Raw genomic sequence first — 16,148 nt, 5'->3', positions numbered from 1 at the left:
CGCTGTGTTTTCCGGTGCGAGGTCGCCATTCTAGCACCTTGGGACCCCAACTTCTATCCGTTTTTCGGTGCCCTGCCCATTGCCACTTCAGTATTGCTTACTCTAGTTCTCCCACGAACCTCCTAATTTCTGACTTGATCACGTAGAGAAACTCCAAGTATAACCCTCTCCATCGCCCGCTGAGTGACTCTGAGTTTTCTTGTGAGCCCATAGTTAGCGACCATGTTTCGGATCTATATTTCATCACGGGCAACTCGTATTGTTCGAAGACTTTGGTCTTCAAGCACTGAGAAATTTTAGACAAGACAGAGCTACTCATTAATATTATGTTTGAAATGAAAGGAATGGAAATGAATTTATTTAAGTTATGTAGGTCAGCAAGAAACACAGAAGTTGCTCTTTTTTGAGGAGAATTCTCAGAAATGAGGAGTTTCGTAGACCAGTGCCGCCACCGTCATTGTGGCAACTTTTTTATTTACGTAAGTAGGTTTAAGGATCTTTTACAAGGTTTTCTTGAATTTTTTACTTATACCTTTAATTTTTCAGATGTATGGAAGACGAACAAATGTTGGACCTGATCCGGCGAGCGAATCCAAATTGCGGCTACATGTACGTTGTTGATACAAGACCGAGGGTAAGAATTATCTAAATATATAAGAGGAAAAACTAACTGACTGACTGTCTGACAAGTCGACAAGACTTAAGGGTGTTAAGAACCTACGTAATTATCTATAAGAGATATATAATTGATAAAATAAATTAAAAAAAAAATACCGATGCTGAGCTCAAGCTACTGAACGGATCGGGATGTTTCCCATGCAGCTATTACGACCTAGACATCCGCTAAGAAAGAATTTTTAAAAATTCTACCCCTAAGGGGGTAAAATCCCTATTTTACCCCCTTAGGGGTTGAATTTTCAAAAAATCTGTCTTCAACCCCCTGTTTGAAATTTGTCTTATCCAGGCGGCCGAGGTCTCGAGCATAAAAGCTACTTATCATTAATCAATATTCTCTTTGAATCACTCGGATGAATACGTCTATACCTAAAGGCGAAAACAAATTATTGGAGGCGGCTTACGGACACGTTCCATGGTTTATTTTCTCCCTAATCAAAAGGCATTTTTATTTTAGATTAACGCCATGGTGAATCGCGCGGCGGGGAAAGGCTACGAGAACGAAGCTTTCTATGAGAACATAAAGTTCCAGTTCATGGGCATCGGGAACATACACGTGATGCGCAAGAGTCTGCAGAAACTTGTCGAAAGTGAGACAAACATTTGTCTGAATAATTTTCATATCAAAAATTACGAAACCGGCAAGAATCGAACCTGCGTCTTCTGGTTTCGCGCCCGTCGCTCTAACCACTAAGCTACGGCATCGCTTACTGCCAGTAACGAAATTTGCTTTATGTATTTTCACTCAGTACTAAACATAGACTTACGAGTTTTTCGCTACGCTCAAGCGACTGTTAGGACTGATCTAGGAGCCAAACATTTGTCGTTTTACCACTAAATCCATTTTTTCCACGCACTTGCAAACTGTGGAATCGACTCCCTTCTGCAGTGTTCCGATAAGATTACAACATTCAAGGGGCAGACCAACAAATTCCTGAAAGGCCGACACCGCATTGGCGGTTCCTCTGGTACTGCAATAGTTCATGGGCGGCAGTAATCACTTAACATTAGGTGACCCGCCTGCTCGTTTGCTCGTTATTTTTATTTAAAAAAACCTTAAGTTTAAACACGTGAGTCGTAAATTGATATATCAGTCATTCAGTTTCTTTTTCAGGGTTCTGTCGGTACCCTAAAAGTGCCAACGGAACCCTATTACTAAGCTTCCGCTGTCCGTCCTCTGTCTGTCAGCGAGCTGTGTCTCATGAATCGTAATAGGAAGATAGTTGAAATTTTCACAACCATAAATTATAAAAAACAAAATGGTCGCCATGTCAATAAAAAAATATAATAAAAGAACATAATTTATATTGTTGGAACTCTTCAGGTGTGAGTCCAACTCACACTTGACCGGGTTTTATAGATATGATTTTGTTTTTATTTTCAGCATGTGAACAAAACTCACCGACTATGTCCTCGTTTCTGAGTGGCTTGGAATCATCGGGATGGCTGAAACATATAAAGTAAGTCAAAAACGTTATCACCTGAAACAATATTTCAAGAATTAAATGTAGGCAAATGCCTACTGGACTTACATTAACCCGCCGGTCATAAAACCCATCTCGAATGGAATGGCTTGTTTTATGCCCTTGTTGTACAATCTAGTATTACCGAATTATTTTTTATCATTTAATTTTACTTTAATCGTTCGTAAAACGCACTTATTTTTCTAAAGATCGATACTTGATACGTCATGGTGGATAGCGACGGCCATAGAGAGCGGCGTGAGTGTGTGCGTGCACTGCAGCGACGGCTGGGACCGCACCGCGCAAGTGTGCTCGCTCGCGGCGATCTGTCTCGAGCCTCACTACAGGACCATTAACGGCTACCAGGTAAATATGTTCTAACGACTAAACATATTCGTAGACTAACCATAGGCGTATTATTATAGTACAGATATTATATATATTCTAATAAAACGGCTAACCATATTCGTAGACTAACCATAGGCGTATTATTATAGTATAGATGTTTTATTTCTATGGCTAGAGACGGATGTATGCAACTGTTAACCTTGGAATCTCAAAGAAAACGACATTTTAGAAAGCCTAAATCCATACGGCTAATCGTATGGATTTAGGTTTTCTAAAATCTCGTTTGCGGGCATCTTCTTATTAATAACTTTTCGTTTAAGTATATATCATGACAACATAGCGAAATCATATTTTATCATTTTTATTTTCAAATGTATTTAAAAACGTTGTATAACCGCGCGTCTTTTATTTTATCGGACGCTCGCAAAAATTACACCTCCAATTACAAATTTGTGCCTCAACTATAAGTTTCTACTTTGCGCGCTTGTAACATAATTAACGATTTTTTGCATTTCAGGCTCTAATCGAGAAAGACTGGCTGTCGTTCGGCCACAAGTTCACGGCGCGCTGCGGGCACGTGGCGTGCGACAGTCGCGAGCGCTCGCCCGTCTTCACGCAGCTGCTCGACTGCACGTGGCAACTGCTCAGGCAGGCGCCGGAGGTGTGTACGCGCCTTTGTTACTGTGCCTGCAACTTCTGCATGGATTTAGCCCTAATTAGCCCTAATTCGCACGAGCGTTAAAAAACGTTGCGTTTAAACCCGGCGTTGCACTGAAAATACAAAGCGTATAAAATAAAACAAATACGCGTAAAAAAAGCGTTGATGTGTGAACAGATACTTGGGAATACATTTGTTCTATTTGAACGGCCTCATTCACACGAGAGCTTTTTTAACGTCCGTTAAAAAAAGCTCTCGTACGAATGATGCCTTAGGTTTTTTGAAAACCCTGTAGGAACTCTGATTTCCAGGAATCAAAAGTTGCCTATGCCAGTTACCGGGATGCAACCTCTACTAATGCTACCTCTGTACCCAATTTCATATTAATCAGTTAAATGGATGGGCCTTTAAATCCCATAGGAACTCTATGATTATTTGGGATAAAAAGTGGCCTGTGTCTATACCCGGGATGTAAGCTAACTCTGTACTTCATCAAAATCAGTTGATCTGTTGGGCCGTAAAAAGCTAACAGACAAACAGACAGACACACTTTCGCATTTCTAATATCAGTATGGAGTATGGATGGATATAAACTTAAATCCATCTTCACAATGAGAAAGACTGGACGTTCGGCCAAAAGTTTCTAAGTCAAGAGTGACAGTGCCTATTGAGGTATCTTCCAGGCAGGCGCGCTCCATCCTAGGCTGCATCATCACTTGCCAGCAGGTCTGATTGTGGCCAAGCGCTAGTCTATAAATTAAAAAAAAGTGTAAGGGCTGATCCAAAAATAATGAAACTTTGTTTTTGCAGGCCTTCCAGTTCAACGAGAGGTTTCTGCTAACGCTACATGATCACGCGCACGCGTGCCAGTACGGAACCTTCATTGGCAACTGCGAGAAAGACAGGAGGGACCTTAGGTAATATCTTTTTTTTTACTCAGATACATGTTAGCCCTTGACTGCAATCTCACCTGGTGGTAAGTGATGTGATGATGCAGTCTAAGAAGGAATCGAGCTATCCTGGAAGGGGTATGGCAGTTTTTAAAGCCGTACCCCTTTGGTTTCTACGCGGCAGTTTTATTGGTTTCTGTACGGCATCGTGCCGGAACGCTTAATCTCTTGGTGGCACGGTTTTGTCCGTAGGGTGGTATAGTTACCACCCTACGGACAAAACCATGCTACGTACCGTACCGTACGGACAACTAGCCACGGCTAGTGTCGATGCCTTCCACCAGACTACACCAGAAATTTGGAAATTATAAAATTCCAAACCCCTGCTGGAAATCGAACCCGGGACCTCCCATTAATAAGACCATAGCATTACCACTGCACTACTTCCATATATCAATAGCTCAGCCGTTGACGAGGGGACTGAATTCCGAAAGGTCGCCGGTTCAAACTCCACCCGTTGCACTATTGTCGTACCCACTCCTGGCACGAGCTTTACGCTTTATTGGAGGGGAAAGGGGAGTATTAGTCATGATTAGCATCGCTAATATTCTTTTTTTTTATTATAGTCAATTGTATGGAATTTGTTGGTGTTTTAAATAATTAAAAAAACCGATTTGAATAATTTTATAATATCTAATATGTGATCAGGTTATCGGAACGAACGTTTTCGCTGTGGGGCTACATGGCGAGTCACCTCAATGAGTATAAAAATCCTCTCTACAACCCCAAGGCACACCCGGACGTGCTCAAACCAGACCTCAGTCCTCAGAGTATCAGGTAATTTTTTTTTCTCTCTCGTCTGGCTTTACAAAGATTAGCCAATGTCAAGTTTGTAGTTATTTGTAACAAGTTAGTTAAACTATACAAGTATGGACCCCGTCTGTGCCGGCGCTCGCCGACATACGCACGGCACCCCCTTAGAGAGCTTTCCAGTCAGTTTTAACAAAAAAACACTCCAAAAAAGCAGAGCACGCCCGCCAGCTAACACCAACACAGACGAAATCCTCAGGTAAGTTACTATCTATGTCTCCTCTCATATTCAAATTTAAATTCAAAATACATTTTTTCAAATTCAAAATATTTTTATTCAATTCGACTTTTACAAGTACTTTTGAATGGTCAAGAGCATCTACCCCTAGACTACATAGTTGGAAGGGCTTTGACTATAGTCATATAGTACATATATGTATATATTTGGATTGGAAGACTTCACACACCTTTGAGAACATTATGGAGAATTCTCAGGCATGCAGGTTTTCTCACGATATTCTTCACTGTTAAAGCAAGTGATATTTAATTATTATCTATCCGCATGCCAAATTTCAGCCCGCTCTGTCCGGTAGTTCAAGCTGTGGGTTGATAAATCAGTTAGTTAGTCGCCTTTTCCTTTTTTTTTCTTTTTTTTTTTTGGTGGGGTTTAGTCTAAGATGACTATGTCACCCTCGTAGGTTCTACAATTATAATGCATACATAAAACAACCTTTTCCTTTCATACATTTTAAATATGACCAATAGAACTCCAAACAAACACATAACCCTCCTTTGGATTTCGCCGCAGTCGAGTAAAAAGCTTGGTAATTAATTTTGTTCAGGTTTTGGCGTGGGATGTACTGCCGGCACGAGAGCGGCGTCCACCCGAGGGAGTCGCTCGCTGACATCCTGCCGGCTGCCGTGGAACATTCTGGCGCTCTGACTCACCATATCGACTACCTCGCTAAGGTACTTACCCTTTTTTAGGGTTCCGTACCTCAAAAGGAAAAACGGAACCCTTAAAGGATCACTTCGTTGTCTGTCTGTCTGTCTGTCCGTCGTGTCTGTCAAAAAACCTATAGGATACTTCCCGTTGACCTAGAATCATGAAATTGAGCAGGTAGGTAGGTCTTATAGCACAAATACGGGAATAAATCTGAAAAGCGCGAATTTGATTTTTTTTAAAAAGAATATTAGCCATGCTAATCATGACTATTACTCCCCTTTCCTCTGCAATTAAGCGTAAAGCTTGTGCCAGGAGTGGGTACGACAATAGTGCAACGGGTGGGGTTTGAACCGCTTACCTTGCGGATTACAGTCCGTTCCTCAACCGTTGAGCTTTTTAAATACAGGGTGTAACCAACGCGCTAGCAAAAGCGAAAACAGGTGATAGTGATAAGATACCAAAAAAAAAAACTACAAAACAGAAATTAAAAATAAATCCTGTATTTTTTAAAAGTTCACAATATATTTCAAATAAATTATAATATGTTCACACGTCAACGCTTTTTAACGTGTGAACAGATACTTGGGAAAACATGTTTGGTTATATTTGGACGCTTTTATAACGTCAACGCTTTTTTACGTGTAAACAGATACTTGGAAATACATTTGATTTATTTGGCCGCTTTTTTAACGGACGTTACAAAAGCTCACATGTAAATGAGGCCTAAAGGTTACTTCATAGGCAATTAATTCTCTTTACAAAATTGTACGTATTACGCCTATTATTCTATTCTTTGTTGTTCTAGATCTAAAATTAAGCCAATCATCAATTATCTCTTCATTATTATCGAGCAATAAATTAATTGTGTAATGTTTTCCTTCCAGAGAATTTCAACTTTCAAAAGTCTTCTAATCGGACGCAAAGCGGACAAAAGCCTGGAGTCCACAGTAGTCAACTACCAGAACGGAAGTGAGGACACCGTGGACATAGACACCAAAGTTGAGGCTCTTCAGATTGATAACAAGTATGTACTTAATAACTTAACTAAATACTGGACAAGTGAACTAAATAATGCATTTGATTTGAATATTTCTTGCACATTAATTCAAAATTCAAAATTCAAAATATTTTTATTTAATTAAACTTTTACAAGTGCTTTTGAATCGTCAAAATAATCTACCATTGGTTCGGAATGCCGTTCCTGCCGAGAAGAACCAGCAAGAAACTCGGCGGTTGCTCTTTTCAAGTATTCAATTTACAATAATATGAATGATTGTTACAATACAAGTCTTAATAAGCGTATATCAAAAGACCCACCCTCCTTTTTCTAAAACCGCACCGCACGCCACTTGGGTGCCTGGTGCACTTGGACCGCCCGTTGTGCATGATCCTTTTTAGGGTTCCGTAGTTTTTGATTTATCGCGCAAAATGTCGGAAAACATACCCGAGTACGGAACCCTCGGTGCGCGAGTCTGCATCGTACTTGGCCGGTTTTGTTGATACAAATGTATATTTTCAGATTACTGTACGAGTCCGGTGGTAGTCTCTCGGAGCTGGAATGCGCCAATCACGACCACCCACTGAAGGACGTGGGAGCCGCACCGCCAAAAGGAAACAAAATACCACTTATTACTGAGGTAATATTTTTATATCCCACCGCTGCCACCATGTAGTGAAACAAGCATGGCTAATTCAGTGGTTTATTGATTACCCACATATTAACTTATATCTTATTCTACCTCCTACATACACCACCGAAATTGTGTAATTTTCCACGGCCGCCGAGTTTTGCACGCTACTCTTACTTGAAAAACATTAAGGCCTCATTTACACGAGAGCTTTTTTAAGGTCTGTTAAAAAGCGTTCAAATAGTTGAACAAATGTATTTCCAAGTATCTGTTCACACGTAAAAAAGCGTTGACGTGTGAAATGATACTTGGGAATACATTTGTTCTATTTGGACGCTTTTTAACGGACATTAAAAAAAGCTCTCGTGTAAATGAAGCCTAAATCACTGAGGGCCGATTTCCAATCATGAAATAACTTTTATCAGAGTGGCACGATTTGGCAATATCCTATACAATAACTGTCAATACCTCAAAATTTCTCAGATAAAAGTTATTAGATGTGAAAAATCGGGCCTAAATCTACAAGTATAAGGCAAATATGGTTATTGGCGATGGATTGTGTTTAGGTAGTATGATAAACGCGCTAAGTTTTTGCTAGCGTTCTAACTACATCTTGTATGTATGTATGTATGGATGGTATAATTCCGTGCGTTCCACAGAAAGTGGACGCGGCGATACCGGCGACTCTGGCCGAGCTAGAAGCGGAGATCAACACGGTAGCTCTCGACTGGAAGAGCATCAAGAATGTCACCGAGTGTAGCTGCTCCACGCCGCTCGACCACTTCAGCAGAAAGGTGTGTGACTTACACTTGACTAAGTAACTTCTACCTAAGACACTAGATGGCGCTGTACTGAGTTACATCGCGCTAACCAAGTTTTGTCCTCAAGTTTTTTTACCTAAGTACTAAGGTTGAAATCTATAAAACGCTCTTTGACTTTGTTCAGACTTAAGACATTGTTAAAACGAGACAGCGTTATATCACTGGCATAAATCTGTCTCATTTTAACTTAAACTTAAGTCTAAGCTAAGTCAAAGTAAGCTCTATAGATTTAAGTCTTAGGTTGAAATCTAGCGAGCGAAAATTGTTTACACCTGATAGTAACATGTTTTCTGGCAAAATAAATGATTTATGACACACTCTGATCTCATGAGCTAGAGGCATAGTCTTCGCGGCTGATTTGCTGCGTAAGTGATTTCACCTAGCTCTTCGTTGGAATATGTTCCAGGCTCCTCCCGGAGGAAAGTTTTGAACTTTATCTTGTTTAACATTCCAGCACCACTGCTGGGGCTGCGGGCGCTGCGTGTGCACGCGCTGCGTGTGTGCGCGCGCGCCGCTGCCCGCGCTGGCCGCGCCGCGCGCCGTGCCGCTGTGTGCCTCTTGCGCGCCCAGCACACCCACCTCTCCTCCACCGAGTAAGCGTCTTTCTCGTCTTCTATCTCTCTTTCTTCACACATCAGACCCCGATTGTGTAAGAAAAACGTATCCATGGTTATATAACCATGAATACGATTTTCTCTCGCGCTCTGTCTCTTTTTCTCGCGCTTTCTTGGCTCACTTTCTCTATCTCTTTCTATCGCGCTTTTTTGCCCACACTCTTTTTCTATGTTGCTAAAGAGAACAGCTTTTTTGAGGCTGCCATTTTCTATTATACCATGGTAATAAAGTTGTACTCCAGAAAAATAAGTAGTTCCTGTATTGGTATTACAGAATTATATTTGTTCAAGTATGTTTATTATTTTAAGTAATTTATTAATGTTTATGTAGTAAACTGAACAAATGTAACATATCTGATGCTATTTAAAATCGGTTTGGGTATTGACATTGACTTTACTTTTCCACTTTGCGCACTTACAACGTAATCAAATTTTTTTTTCTCTTTCAGATTTGGTGACTCCTGCAACCTAAGAAAATGATACATAATATATTCCTCTATATAAGTACCTAGGTTACCTAATGAACAATTTAATTTTGTAAATATATCATTATTCATTATCATCTAGAATCCATACTAATATTATAAATGCGAAAGTGTGTCTGTCTGTCTGTCTGCTACGTTTTCACGGCCCAACCGCTGAACCGATTTTGATGAAATTTGGTACAGACATAGGCTACATCCCGGGGAAGGACATAGGCTACTTTTTATCCCGGAAAATCAAAGAGTTCCTGCGGGATTTAAAAAAACCGAAATCCAGGCGGGCGAAGCCGCGGGCATCCTCTTGTATCATAATAAATTGAATGTATGGATTTTATATCAAAGTAGTTGATGCCTGCTACTTCGTCCGCGTGGATTTAGGTTTTTAAAAAACTTTTTGAACTCTTTGATCTATGTATCTATGTAACTTTTATCTATGTTGGTCTTTATCTATACTTCTTTCTATATCTTTATCTATATCGTCTTTGCAACGTGATTGAAGGACAAACAAACACTTTTGCATTTATAATATGGGTAGGTAACTATTGATTTTGTGGACACACCATTAACAGGGTTCTCTCCGTCACTTACTCCATACAATCGTAGTTCCAATTTCATTTGAATATTAAGCAACCAAAGTCCATGAAATTTTGCAGACATATTCTAGAAACTAATATCTGTGCCTGTGGTGTTTTAGATTTTTCTAAAAATATGGGGTTTCAAAATTACAGGGGCTCAAAGATTTGTATGTGATTTTTTAAGACCGCGTAACTTTGAAACCGAATATTTTAACGGAAATCTGGAAAACCACAGGCATAGACATTAGTTTCTAGAATATGTCTGCAAAATTTAATGCACTTTGGTTGCTTCATATTCAAATGAAATTGGAACTACGTTTGTATGGAGCGAGTGACGGAGAGACCCCTATAAAGGCACAGTTAATGTGATTATGCATTCCGATTAGCATTTTGTATTTGAGTGATTTAGTTTTTTTTAAGCGGAATTTACATGAAGTACGAAATTAGTGGCACTAGTTTCACGGCATTAATTTCACTATCAATAGTTGCAGATGTAAACGTCTAATTTTATATTGCATGCATTACGAAAGTAGACGTTACATGTGCAATTTAGTAATGTAAATTCCGCTTAAATGTTTTTATCATTGTATAAAAAAAGATTGTACAAAAATATAGTATTAACATATAAATAAATTTAAAGAAATATATTACAAAATAAATGTAAAAGGAATATTTATTTGTTTCATTTAAATCTCTTTTATCAAATCAAATCATTTTTATTCAAGTAAACTTTTACAAGTGCTTTCGAATCGTCAAAATAATCTACCACTGGTTCGGAATGCTGTTCCTACCGAGAAGAACCAGCAAGAAACTCGGCGGTTGCTCTTTTCAAATGTACAATTTACAATAATATGCCATACTGTATACAAGCAATTGCAGCGCCGTGTATTGCTGGAGCGAGTCAAATCCAAGCTTTTTTGTCATTTACATAATCTTCGATTGTATAATAAGCTTTTTTCAGGAGCATACTTTTAATAGATTTTTTAAACTTGTGTAAAGGCAAGTCTAAAATGGATTGTGGAATTTTATTATAAAATATTACACTCATTCCCACAAACGACTTTCCCACTTTCCTGAGGCGGAGCGTAGGATATGCGAGCCTATTACGGTTTCTAGTTTGCCGGTCGTGGAAATCACCGATTTTTTTGTAACTATGAATGTTTTGTCGTACAAAAATTATATTAGCGTAAATATATTGAGAAGCTACTGTAAGAATACCTATTTCCTTAAGTTTCTCTCGTAGGGAATCGCGCGGTTATAATTATAGATTGCGCGTATTGCCCTTTTTTGTAATACGAAATTTTTTCCAATATCTGCCGCTTTGCCCCATAGTAAGATTCCGTAAGACATAATACTGTGAAAATAGGCAAAATATACAATTTTTGCAGTTTCCACATCAGTTATCTGTCGAATCTTTCTAACAGCGTAAGCAGCAGAGCTGCTTACGCTTAGAGCAGCTTATATGCTATCAAGACTCCAAAAATAGTGGTGATATCCAAGAGCCTTGTGGTTAATATGTCGGCCTTCTAAGTGGGAGATCTGGGGTTCGATCCCGGGACATGCAACTCTAACTTTTCGGAGTTATGTGTGTTATAAGCAATTCAATATCACTTGCTTTAACGGTGGCGACCAGTTTGAAATATTTATTATTTGTTGCCATAGATACCATTCTGTGAAAATTTCAACTCTACCTATTCTGGTTCACGAGATATAGCCCGCTGACTGACAGATGGATGGATGGACGGAGGCTTAGTAATAGAGTCTGGTTACATCCTTCGGGTATGGAACCCTAATAAACCAATTAAGTCCTTCTTTAAATAAAAAATAATGAGCAGGCGGGTCACCTGATGTTAAGTGGTTACCGCCGCCCATCAACATTTGCAGCACTATAGGAACCGCCAATGCGTTGCCAGCCTTTCAGGAATTTGTTAGTCCGCCCCTTGAATAACCCCATGTTGTAATCTAGATGGAACACTGCTTCTGCAGTGTTCCATCTAGATTACATGGATTCCACAGTTGGACATGGATGGAGTTGATTCCACAGTTTGCATTTGCGTGGAAAAAAGGATATGGCACAACGGGCGATCCTAGTGCACCAAGCAATGAAACTTTCCTAATTTAGTTAAGGGGCTCCCATTAAAATTTAATTTGCACAGTAATAAAAAATAACAAGGTAGGTATGTACTGCAAAAACCTCAATGTCAAACTAGCAATAACAGAGTTGGCAAATCGACTCATTCTTGAAGGTGTTTTCCCCCCAAAATATTTATATTTCAGGATTCGTGAATATAAAGTCATTTTTGATATCAGCTATAACAGATTTCAGGAATGTTATTGCAAAATTTTTTGTTGCTTACGATTTTCTATGTAGCTAAAAGTGATGATCAAGTAATAAATGACAGCAATAAAATGATGGGTCTAAATACTGTACATGATACAAAGGGTAAAGTTGTTGAAATTGACAAAGACACCATAATTACTCGACATATAAATAATTTGAAGATTTCCAAACGCAGGAACAGTAAGTTGCCATCCATACTAATATTATAAATGCGAAAGTGTGTCTGTCTATCTGCTACGCTTTCACGGCTCAAACGCTGAACCGATTTTAATGTGTACAGACTTAGGATACCTACATTCCGGGGAAGGACATAGGCTATTTATTATCCCGGAAAAACAAACAGTTATAGTTTTTGCTTTATCATTCAAAATGTTGGCAAAATACCCGAGTACGGAACCCACGGTGCGTGAGTCTGACTCGCACTTAGCTAGTTTTTCTATACTTTTGTCGGCAGGCTGACTGCCATTTTTTTTTTGATTGTCAGCCCTAAAATCAGATCAGGAAAGCCCAGACTGGTCATACAGCGCATTCCCTGAAGAAGTAAAGAAACACGCAGACGACTTCAAACGCAACATGTCTGAGTGTCTCAAAGAAGTTCAAGCGAGCGACAAAAGAACAGTCAAACGCTTGTCGCCCAACAAGGAGTCGCCGGTACACGGCGAGTGCCTCATCGCGTGCGTGTTGAAACGGAACGGCGTTATTCAACACGGGAAAGTGCGAAAAGGTGAGAGTAATGGGTTAAGGTGCAAGACACGGGTCTGCCCGCGAAATTCAATTTTAATTTGGTTTTTCGCAATTTGTAAACTAATACGACAAAGTAGGCTTATGGCATTTTAATTGCGCCAATGGCAGTATCATCCTCATAGGTTTATATAAAAATCTTTACTTGAAAGGGTCCAGTTTAAGAAATTTACTGACTAATTTGTGAGTTATAGTCATAGACCTACGATTTTTCGCTAACATTTATGGTTATAGTCGATACTAGAGCTAATTTCTTAAACTGGACCCTTTCAAGTATACCTACAATCAAAGAGAATACCTACAATATCGCTATCACACTTCGTCTAAGAAAATTAGAGCGAGAAATTAGACTACAGTGGTTTCCGACCTCTCGCTCTTACTCGGCAGACAAAGAGGGATAGCGACAAAAAAAAGTAAGAAATACCGAATGCTCTATCCATAGCTGTTTATATACAGAATCATGGCTCTTGAATGGTGTTAAAATGAAAAAAATATGTTTTTTTTTTTACAGAAAATTTGCTATCATTAGTAAGAAAGTTCTATGCAAAGGACGAGAAATTGATTAAGAAGTTGGAAAAGAATTTGGATCGCTGCATCGAAACCAGTGTTCGAAGCAAAGACGATTGTGCGATTGCCGCACGCCTCAACGAATGTACAAACGATCTTATGGCGAATAATAAACATAAAATTACTGTAAAATATTGATAAATAACTATGTAGTTAATAATAAAGATACCTACGTGTAATACAAAAGTAGAAATTGGTACCCTAATTGGCATGAATCACACTAATCTTTATTCTAAGCACACTAATAGTCGAAAAAGTGTGTGTGTGTTTGTTACTCTTTAACGCAAAAACTATCGGACGGATTTGACTGAATTGTAGCATGGAGATAGAGTATACCCTGGATTAACACATAGGCTACTTAGGAAAATAAAAGAGTTCCCGCGGGATTTTGAAAAACGTAAATCCATGCGGACGAAGTCGCGGGCATCACCTAGTAAACTCTAAAGTAGGTATAGATAGTGCGTTTCATCGAATAGTACCTATGGCGTTATTATGTCATTATATCATGGACGTATTATTATAATCTCTTTGACTTGGACAGACAGGGGAGCCAACATAACGGCATAGGTACTATTCGATGAAACGCACTATACTCTGTGGTGAATGTCGATGCTCGCTGTATGTGTTTGCCGCAAGCGTCTGGCGGCACCTAAGTTTGTTGCTCTATGGTTATTTAAATGTGCTTTGGGTTGGTAGCACTGATAGTATCGTGCATATCCGGCACAGTGTTGCCAGACGGTAGGTAACATTTGAAACTTGTTTTTAGTGCCCAAGGAGTGATAAGATAACCTATATGAAGGGATAATGGATAAAACCTTAAAAAGTAAAACACGTCATCCAGACCTAGACAATGAAAAAACTTTAGATGCAAAATGAAATATCGAATATATTTTTGGAATGTATGAAAGGAGAGCGACTCTATTTAAAAAAATAATTTATACGGGTGATTATTATATTTTCCTTTTTATTCTATTATTGCCATGTTATTTCCACTGAGCCGTCGTCGTGTCGCGTCGATTCAGTGTTGACGATACGTTTACAATGTTACCCGTGACTACTGTACTGCAACTTAGAGTGGCAACTTCCGTCTCATCTATCCGCGTATCCGCCCATTATCGGCCATCTTTTATGTTCCATTTTCATCAATCAAAATATCAGTGGCGTGAGGCGTCAGGCGTTCGTGGTCTGTGGTCAGGCGTGTTCGTGAAGTGATTTTTCTCCTCGCCTTAAGGCATTAATTTTCGTGTTTTACCAGTTTTTCATACATAAAGAAGTGCCTATCATTGAAGTTTTAGGTTTATCGTTCGTCAAAATGTTAAACTGCAGAGTTCAAGCGTTGCACCACCTAAAAACCTCGCCTTGGAACTCTGAGGCACCAAGTGCCAAAGGTCATGGTGGACTGGCGGCTAGTCCTTGATACTTGAGTGGCAAGACACCATTAAAGTATCTGATAAGTTTTTATTCAAAGCTCGGATGCTCTCTTGCTACTCAAGAGTTCCAGAAATTGGAGTACACCGTTAAGTCATGTGCACCCAAAATGTGACGCACTGAAAAGAGCGGTAATCCGCCATATTGTTTTGCAATAGTAGCAAGTCCTTGATTAGTGTAGTATTACTGTAGTATATAGTACAGTAAAGTAGTAAGTAGTGTTGTATTGTATCCTTCATCCTTGAGTATTGTTCTTGACACATTTTGGTTTTAATTCCACTGAAAGTTGAGGGTTCTTCAGTGAGGGTCCCTAGGGTCGAATGGTTCGTTTATCTTGGTCTGATTTGGACTTGGTTAATCGTTCTTGGTCTTCTCTAATACAAAGAGATGTTTCCAAGGTAGGTTCCTAAGCTGCTACTGAACTGAACCTCCTTTAAGATGATTATATTCATGACTATGAAGTCAATCATTGTCCTAATATTGTCTTCTTTATTAGAGTTTAAGGGGCATATTTCTGTTGTTTGATTTGGCTAAATCAAACTCTCTGCATAATTTTACTTTTCAATGCAGTTTCCTACAAAAATAAAGTTTATTTCAAGCATCAAAGACTCCGGTAAATAGAAGATTATGGTCAATAAAATCAACTAAATAGTGAACCACTATTGCATTGTTCTCCACTAGAAAAACCTTGCAGAAGCGGTTCACATAACCATAGTCATAGTTATACTCCTGTCATGCCTGTAGTGTTCATAAGCTTTGAGTTTTAAAAAAATAGTAATATTTGAAGAGGTTTGTAATTTCTTAAAACCTTGGTTGAAAGCAAAGTAAAGGTCATGGTGGGGACGCTAAGTCCTTGAGTGGTAACACAGCATAAACTGGCTCTTAAATGTTATTTCTCAATGCTCAGATGCTCTTTCTATTCAAGATCTCCAGAAATTGGTGCACACATAATGTGAAGCAATTATGTGTGCACTGACAGTGAACTAAAAAAGCAGCTGTCAGTGGTTGCAAATGGGAACTAGTTTTGTATCATTGCTTGTGAATCACGACTGTCAAAAACAACATGGATCACGACTTGTGATCCATGTCGTTTTCAAGTAGGGACTTATTCATGCTACTTTGGAGAAAAATAGCAGAAATAAGACCCTACTTTCGTCGCAC

At 39.2% G+C, this 16,148-nt stretch overlaps 1 protein-coding gene across 4 annotated transcripts in view; it reads left to right on the top strand.

Moving 5' to 3' along the window:
- LOC123876332 (myotubularin-related protein 6) overlaps nt 1-13,722 on the top strand; it is an 88,201-nt gene extending 74,479 nt beyond the window's left edge. For 2 of the 4 annotated variants that reach the window (XR_006798325.1, XR_006798324.1), the window contains exons 6-19: nt 547-634; nt 1,133-1,265; nt 2,060-2,135; nt 2,348-2,504; nt 3,004-3,147; nt 3,955-4,061; nt 4,743-4,871; nt 5,687-5,813; nt 6,675-6,814; nt 7,310-7,427; nt 8,078-8,212; nt 8,694-8,832; nt 9,303-9,422; nt 9,640-9,984. Coding sequence is in view for 1 of the 4 variants with exons in the window: in XM_045922558.1 (XP_045778514.1) it covers nt 547-634; nt 1,133-1,265; nt 2,060-2,135; nt 2,348-2,504; nt 3,004-3,147; nt 3,955-4,061; nt 4,743-4,871; nt 5,687-5,813; nt 6,675-6,814; nt 7,310-7,427; nt 8,078-8,212; nt 8,694-8,838; nt 12,282-12,431; nt 12,736-12,975; nt 13,504-13,697 (2,083 nt within the window). In the remaining 3 variants the exon portion in view is untranslated. Of the gene's footprint in view, nt 1-546; nt 635-1,132; nt 1,266-2,059; nt 2,136-2,347; nt 2,505-3,003; nt 3,148-3,954; nt 4,062-4,742; nt 4,872-5,686; nt 5,814-6,674; nt 6,815-7,309; nt 7,428-8,077; nt 8,213-8,693; nt 8,839-9,302; nt 9,423-9,639; nt 9,986-12,281; nt 12,432-12,735; nt 12,976-13,503 lie in introns of those variants that run through there. The other 2 variants (XM_045922558.1, XR_006798326.1) reach the window with 2 other exon arrangements.
- The last annotated feature ends 2,426 nt before the right edge of the window (nt 13,723-16,148 follow it).

The sequence above is a fragment of the Maniola jurtina genome, chromosome 21 (genome assembly GCF_905333055.1).
Source record: "Maniola jurtina chromosome 21, ilManJurt1.1, whole genome shotgun sequence".
Taxonomy (NCBI): domain Eukaryota; kingdom Metazoa; phylum Arthropoda; class Insecta; order Lepidoptera; family Nymphalidae; genus Maniola; species Maniola jurtina.
The sequence above is the reverse complement of the archived record's forward strand: the minus strand, read 5'-3'. Positions and strand labels throughout refer to the sequence as shown.